The sequence below is a fragment of the Halyomorpha halys genome, unplaced genomic scaffold (genome assembly GCF_000696795.3).
Source record: "Halyomorpha halys isolate HHAL.00 unplaced genomic scaffold, Hhal_1.1 Scaffold108.1, whole genome shotgun sequence".
Lineage (NCBI taxonomy): Eukaryota > Metazoa > Arthropoda > Insecta > Hemiptera > Pentatomidae > Halyomorpha > Halyomorpha halys.
The window spans coordinates 2013506-2022134 of record NW_027112950.1 but is presented as its reverse complement, the minus strand read 5'-3'; the positions used below and the strand labels follow the sequence as shown (position 1 = coordinate 2022134).

Here is an 8629-nt window from a genome sequence, read left to right as displayed (position 1 = left end):
CGGAGATGTTGAAAAATCATTTTTACTTTTCCTGGCATACTCGTATTTTTACTTTCACTTACTTATATATAAAATATACAGTAAGGAGAAGTATTGCAATCGTAAAAAAATTCAAATTCCATTTTTCAACAGAAATAAGAGTTTTGAGGTACTTTTAAGTCTTAAATGTAAATTTTTCAAATAATCTTCCTAAAAAAATTAAAAGTCCGTACCACGACAATGCATGAAGGGTCAGGGGTTCAGTACTTTGTAAGGAAGTACTGTTACTAGACCAACAGTTGTGCAAGAATGAGATTTGGTCAGAATCACGCTTGAAAACTTTTTTTTTAGGTTGAAAACATATTTCCGGAAAATAAAGGAGTAGTTCTTATTATACACTGTTGGAAACCTACTGGTACTAGGGGAATGTATCTGAAAAGTGGACCTATTGGTCTTTTTGCCAATAACAAGAAAAAGCAATTCAATAATTCTTATAAAAGTTATTATTCCTCTATGTTGAAAAATTTTCTAATGAAATTTAAAAGGGATGGTCATTCAGTGGAGGATTTCATTTATAAATAAACATGTACTGCTTCTCCTTTAATCAATAAGTGGAATGGTATAAGAGAAGAATAAAACTTCTTACAAGTTGGTGTTGCCCAAAACGCTTACGTTATGTCAATACAGGCCATCCTTTGAATTCGACAGTTTGTTCGTACGTGGGAAGGCCTAAATAAGGCTGTCCACCACACAGTACTTCCATGTAAGATTTTAGGTCTTATTATTGCTGTATCTAGTGCATAACCCTTGGGTTAAAACCCCACATAAGGCCCACAGCATGTCTTACTTACCGAAAGCCTGCACTAGCTTTTCTTTTGAGTTCTGCCGTACGGAGTCCCCAGTTAAATTTAGCTTCTAAACTAATACTGAGGTATTGATGGAAAGCTAAAGATTATAGAAAAAATAAATAATATAACATATAAAGCCGTAGAAAGTATTGGAGAATTAAAAAACAATACGGATAAATAAAACTCGATTTGAGTTACATTGTTGGGTGCCTGCGCTAAACTGTTGTTACAACAACATAGTTATTACATAATTATTTCTTAATTTAATTTAACCTATATTTAGAGCTTTCAGTAAACAAGATGACTAGTCCCACAAAATCACATTAAGTATTTTCAATATTGATTTAATAATAATTTAGCATTGAATAAATGGTTAAGAGCATAATGCAAATTTTAGTTAACCACTATATTTCTTTCATACTCTCGCAAAAGAAAAATGTTAATATTTTGCAATGAGAAATATTATTAAAAGTACTTCTGTTCTGAAAACTGTTTATATTGGAGTTAGCCACTCTGTCAAATAAAAGGCTAAGTTGGGAAATTAGTAAGAGAAAGTATTGCCATAGTGAATAATTTAGAAAGATCTGTTCAGAAACGAGTGAGTATTATTTTTAGCTTAAAATTGCGTGGTAAGTGAAAGGTGTATGATGCCTGATCCTCACCAAATTTTTAAAAATTGGGAGTGATATCTCCCACACTTCCAGCTTGTACCAGCCAATGATTACAAAAAAAGGTAAAGATAAGGAATAAGGATAAAACATCTAACTGATTATTGGAGAAGTTTGTCGGGGGGTGCGGTCAGCAAAGAACAACAACCACACCCCCCGACAAACTTCTCCGATCATTAATCTACGGTCAACTATCTACATCTCATCTAACTGATTAATTCGATTGATGTGATTCACGTAAATGACTATGAAATATAAAAGTTTATTTAGGGAAGAATAGTAAGAAAGCATGAAAAAACCTACCTAATTACTTTTTCATTGTTGGATTGTTGGATGTTCTGAAGAGCTTTAGAGATGTTGACTTTAACAAAGCCTGCTTTTGCATTGGTGTTTTCAACCTACAAAAAAAAAGAATCGAATTGGGTGAGTTTGTTCTTACTGTTCTTTATTCTCACTTAAAAACTATTTGATGGCAACCATCAATACTGTAACCTATATTGAGACAGTTCAATCTTAAGGCATAACTAACAAAATGAAAACTTTTAAAACGGTTCTCAACATTTAAATCAGCTTTTAAAAAGCCAGTGATGCCAAAAACTTCCAATACATAAAAAAAAATTCAGTTATGTTATACAACTGTAGGCCTCAGTTATAAATCATAGTTCTGTCTGTTTTTAATGTCTATTATCTTCTATGTAATAAAATTTTAATTACCACAATTTGTTTGTAGTCACAAGGTACTTTCATAATTAAATTCAAGTCAAATTCAGTAGGTTTTGCAACTCGAAGTCCATCAAAATATGAACCAACATAATCTAATTTAGAATAAAGTTTATTAAAAACTTCATCATTTTTCAATTCTTTGATTATAACCTCGACAACCTAAAAAAATAATAAGAAGAAGAATATAAAAACACAATATTTAAGGCACTAAATATTAAAATAATGACTTAAATATAATTTTAAAATAATAATGACTTTATAATAATCTTGTTGTTTCTTTTCAAGATTGCTAAAACTCCAAACCACTCCAGGAATCTTTAAGATAAATTCCTTAATAATCTCTTGATAAAGAGATATACCTCATCTATTACTTTGTTCCAAAGTAATGAGACAATGGAAAATTGATTTTAATAGTCTGGTGAATAAAATGAGCCAAAGATTTTTTGTATCCAGAATTAGTTCTCACTCAGGAGCTTAATAGGGTCCTTGTTTTATGATGTAAACACATTCATATAAATATTATGAAAGGCTATTGAAACAATAAAAGAAACAAAAAGACTATAAAAGCCAAATAAGTAAGTAAGTTAATTAATAACCAAAGTTTAGAAACTAAAACTAATAAGTATATCATAATAAACATCATCCTTACATTTTAACAATAAAAAATATAAAAAAAATAGCAAATAAATTAATTTAATTTAAGAAAAAAATACATTCATGAAAAAGAATTCCCTTCAAATATAGAAAATGTATGCTTTACCATGCTACCATTAGAAATATGGGTTTTCTCTCTTTCCGATAACAATAATATTGATATATATTGTAATAATCAAAAATTATTTAAAATAAAATAAAAAGAATTTTAATTGTTTTAAATTAATTTCAAATATAAAAGAGATAGCTTGGGTTTAAATTAAAAAGTTTAATATTTAACAAATAATAGAATTTTTTAAAAATTTTACAACATAAGAGACTTTTCTCAGGGCGGGTTTCCTGGCAATCAGAAACAGACGACACTTTACTACTAATAACACTAACTTAATTACTAGAAATTTTACTAATACAATAAATTCCAGTTAGAAACAAGACTAACCAATTACACAGCTTCCCCTGATAATTGTTGATCTCTTCTTGTCGATGATGTTATATCCAACTCCCAACAATGGCTTCCTGTCCTTCCCGCCTCTAGCCGAACGGATATCTTCTCCCAAAGCCAGCAAAATCAAAAGTACCCGTTTCCTCTTCTCTATCTACAATGTTCACTGGTCGATCCAAAATATAATCGATTGCAGTATAATCACTCTGCTTTATTTTCTATGATTTGCGATGTAAATAGTTTATTGATAATTGTTACTTTCTTCCATTACTTCTTTGATTATTCCTTTTCCATAATTACTACATAGGAACAACAAGACTTGACAAATTTCAATCCATGTTATAAAACACAAACAACCCAACGAAGACTTCGGAAGGACGTGCACCGCCATCTTTCTTGTTTTGAAAAGCGTATTTATTTTAGACAATGAAAACTGGTTAGCTTGCTTCTTGATCCAAAACAACATACATAAAATGAAAACATAACTAAACTCATTAATCTATCAATATCAAATATTCATTAAAAAAGAGCATATTACAATATATTGATAATATTGATATACATTTGCTAAATTTGAAGGCAATAAAAGGTCACTAAACAATCACATGTAATTGAGGATTTTTTGATCGAAAGTCAATACCTCTACTTTTAGAAAATTATTATTAAATAATTGATAACAGAACATTTCATGTATATCAGTTTAATTTTAATAGAAAATGATGATTTGTAAACCCTAATTGACATGGGAGAATTTAAATTTTGAAATAAAGTGATTAAGTTTTAGCTGTTGAATTTTTATTTGCTCAAAAAACTTTTACTTTTAAGAAGAGTTATTAACTTTTAATACAAAACACCTCTATCATCTTAAATTTAAAATTTAAATTGATCTAAATTGGTTGCCACATGGTATCTGCATGACTTCTGAAAAAATTCATAATTATGTAACTATAGTAAAAAAGAAGTTTTTTTTTATAATATTCATTTAAAATAAAATATTTTGCTAAGAAAACCTGTACATTATTTGTTACTTACTCTTACTAGAGAGCATGTTTGAAATAATAGTAAGTTGAGCTAATAGCCATGGATTATTGGAAATATTTTATTTTAAAAGACAATAATTTAGGTATATACCTCACAAGTTTTCATTACAAATAACAATTTATTTTATCAATATTTACATACTTACCTCGAATATAATGTTGACATATTGTTTTGTTATGTCCTTGTCCATTTTTACACATTTTAAATTGATTTCATCAAGAATAGGGTCCAAATCCTTATAGAACTCCTCACTCTCCACAACAGGAACACCCATCTGATAAAACTAAGACATAAGTAAAAATATTAAAATCAAATAGTGAAATGATAGCAGTTTCAGATATGTCTAAAAAATTAGGATATTATCAGGAGAAGAAGCAATGTATAAATAAACAAAAAAATAATGAAATTTAATAAAAAAATAAGTTGTATTTTGTAAAGATATCTGTTCTGTAATAAATATGTTTAAAACAGAATAAATAATATGATGAAATAGATATTCCAAGTTATATGTTAAGCAGAGATTTTAAATTTTTAATACCATGATTATTAGTATCAAGTACTAGTGTTTAAAAGGGACAAATGATGTCTCATCATTTGATTTGTATTTTCTTTTTTCATCTCTTTATTTGTACTTTCTTTAATATATCTTCTCTTATATATCTGTTACTATTTCCCTTTTCATTTATTATTTACAACCTTTAATTTTTCTTATTATATCTTACTTTTCATCATATAACACCCCTGTTATTTTACACTTATGTTTTTCCCTTTTTGTAACTATAGTGTTTGTATCTTTTTTAGCTCTGACGAAGCCCTGCAACGTGGGGCGAAACCTTGCCTCAATAAAATAGTATAATTATCTACTATTTGAGTTTTTTTTTACCGCACCCGGACCATATTCCATTCATCTATACACACGGTCAATCAATAATATTCCAATATGTCAAAAACTTTTAACTTTTGGTTTTGATAATTTTTTTTTTTTTACTAGTTGATGACTGTGTTTGGTATCTTAAATCATGCTCTACCTCGTGTGATATGCACACCCTGAGGGGTTTAGGAAGAGTTGGATAAGGGTAGGCCCTTCTTCAAACTTAGACTGTGTTTGGTGTAACATGTAGTTTCCTTTTTGTTTAATACACACAACTTTATATATATATATTTAGTAAATGAAAGTAACAAAAATAACTTCCTTACTTTTAAATATTCAGAATGTGTGGTTTTATGTATATATTTACATCACTACATAAAATTATTTACTAGGGTTTCCTTAATTTTCAAAATTTTTTATAAGAGTTTGTTTAGAGGGCTAAATTTATCTTTAGGTAATTAAAAAAAAATATAAAACTATCAGCATTTTATAGAAGAATGTCTGTAGCTAAAGAGTCTAAATTCTTAAACTTCTAGGCCAGGACATTTAAAAATTGTCTCTAAGGTGGCATGTCCATTGGAGGGAGCTATCCATTAGGAGAGGTTTCAGTATATATGTAATTATGTTTTTATGAGGGGTGCTCTGTGTTATGATAATTATAGATCTGTAATTAAATATAACACAGATGTCGATAGTTTGGGAAGCACTGTTCCATCTGAATGATTGCTTATTTGTGAGTAATTTCCAATGCCATATTTCAGTTTTAACATTATTTATAATGTAGAGGAGATTCAATTCCGAAAAATGCCTCTTCGCATACTTTTAATCAATACATCTTGAGATAATCACGAGTATAAATGAAAATAAATCAACTATGTAAAAGTTACATTTGAAGAGAGAAAGAATACTAAGGTAGGATTTAGCAAAAGGAGAGAGCACAAAGTTGGAAACAATTATTTCTAAATATATGTATATATAGTTGACCGTAAAAATTGATATATAAGAAGATGGTCAGGGTTGCGGTCAAAAGAGAAACAAAAATAGTTGACAACTATTTATTTTCCGACGTTTCGCCCCACTTTGCAGGGCTTCATCAGGGCTAAAAAGATACAAAATGGTACTATGATAAGAATAAAAACAAGTAACAATAGCAAGAGTAAAAATTATATATAAAAATACGTAAAATATAAAGCTAAAAAAAAAAGTACAGGAGATGCACAAAAAACAATACAAAAAAATATATAGAGATAAAATAAATGTCATGAAAGAATATTAAAAAAAAAGAAAAAATATTTTTGTTTCTCTTTTGAACGCAACCCTGACCATCTTCTTATATATAATTATTTCTAAAGATTAAAATTATTTTGAATATCTGATTAAATTCTACAAACACAGGAAATGACAAGAAATTTGTGAAAGAAGATAAAGAAATATTTGATGTTGAAGCAAAAGGTATTGTGATAAAACTACCAACTACTAGTAATATTTGAAAAATATCAAACTATTAATAATATTCAGAAGTTTAACTCCAATTACCAAATGCTCAAAAATAATATTAATTTACATGACTTACTGGTACTGCTGCCATGTCTAGACGGAAATACTACCGGAGCGGGGCTTGAAGTAATATGAAGATAACAGCTTATCGCAACGATTGCTCCCAATAGCTTGTAGTAGGCTAACAATCTCTCGGCAGGAATGGGAATCACAGCTTGGTTCAATCCAAGCGCTTGACGCCACGACAAAAACACTTCTGTGAATTACAGAAAACTCAGGAATGCGAATAACCGGTTGTTTCTTCGGTTAACCGGTTTTTAAAATAGTTATTGTTTCGATCTCATTTTAAGTCTCAACACTATTATACATTATATATTCTTATTTTATATATTCTGTTAATAATTTTTGTTCATTCTTATCTTTTTAAATTCACTATTTGATTATATTTTATGACGTTTTATAATTCCATATTTATTTTGTATTTCACTCTAAGGCTCTGAAGCCTAATTTTGACGCCTGTACATTATTCTAAAGGGATCAATCCCAGAATAAATAAAGATTATTATTATTGTTACATCAACAACAGTCCAACGTTCCGACCATCCTCAAGGACAATCTTAAATATAAATTTACATCTCACACCCAATTATTTTTTTTAAAATATATATTTATTGCTATTTACAATTGCACATTATAATACATTCCAATTATTTTAAAACGTTTTGCAGGCTGTTCTGCTCAAGTCACTAATTACAAGTCAAATCACCATATTTTGTCATAATTTCATAAATTTTTAAAACTTCTAATTTTAGATCAACTAACATTATCAACTGATAGTTGGACTGTTGAGGATATAATAAAATTAAGATTTAACATGGATCCCAATTGATTTATTTGAATAATAAATAATCGTCTCAAGAAATTGGAAAGATTATATATAAACCAAAATTACATTAATTCCATTTTTTTTCTCAAGTATTGACTTGGTAAAAGTTAATGTGAAACTAATATCGTATTTTGCACAATAAAATTATCTTGAGATTGTATAAACCCTTTTTTTTAAATTTTTTGCTGAATCCAAAATCGTTTATTCAAATAGCTGGCCATTTTTTCATTAACATTACCCAATCAAACAAAATAATTTCCAAGCATTATTATAGTGCTCTCTATCCTCTTAAAACTTTATTACACCAATAAACATTGAATTGGAAATAATATTTCGGTATCAGAAAATAAAATTCGTGCTTTCAGGCGACTTTTATTACGTTCATTATAGAAAAATATTTAACGATATCATATAAACCAGTCGAAACTGATATGTACTTGCATCTTGTTAACATATCTTGCATTAGTGGCTCACTAATAAAATATCTTGTATGATTAAAAATAGTATTGCTCGTAATATGATTAAATTACCAAACCAAACTAAAACCTTTAGTAATTTATACATATTATCTTTTCACGTAAGAATAATCATATTACAAATAGCTTTTATTAAATTAATGAAGAAATGAGGTGAAATAAATGTGTTTTTCGTAATGGTTTTTGAACTGTTTCAGTAACTAAAATCAAACTGTCAAACATTTGTTCTAACCAGCACGATTTCGCAAATTCTCAAAACCAATTTCAAAACAGTTTCTATTAAAACAATCCCTAGATCTGAGCTGGAACTAGGTACAATTCGAGCACGTATAGTACATTAATAAGATGTTGTCAAATACAGAATTCTTGGTCACAACAAACCTATAATAAAATCATGAGGTTTTTGTAGTACATGAATATGGGACGGTGTGTCCCGAAACGTGGTACAATGTTAATGAGTGAATAAATAATAATTTATTGAAAATGATGGAAGTAATTATAAACCTCAAAAAATTATAAAAAATATAATAAAATCATTTTTCTA

At 28.3% G+C, this 8629-nt stretch overlaps 1 protein-coding gene across 2 annotated transcripts in view; it reads right to left on the bottom strand.

Annotated features, from left to right (window-relative positions):
• The window catches only part of LOC106677795 (cyclic GMP-AMP synthase-like receptor), a 22310-nt gene that overhangs the window by 12014 nt on the left and 1667 nt on the right, over positions 1 to 8629 (bottom strand). The window contains exons 1-4 of one of the 2 annotated variants that reach the window (XM_014415920.3): positions 6800 to 6958; positions 4501 to 4638; positions 2210 to 2377; positions 1799 to 1893 (exon numbers count right to left, since the gene is read on the bottom strand). In XM_014415920.3, the coding sequence (XP_014271406.1) occupies positions 1799 to 1893; positions 2210 to 2377; positions 4501 to 4638; positions 6800 to 6814 (416 nt within the window). In that variant the 5' untranslated portion in view covers positions 6815 to 6958. Of the gene's footprint in view, positions 1 to 1798; positions 1894 to 2209; positions 2378 to 4500; positions 4639 to 6799; positions 6959 to 8629 lie in introns of those variants that run through there. The other variant, XM_014415922.2, reaches the window with a different exon arrangement.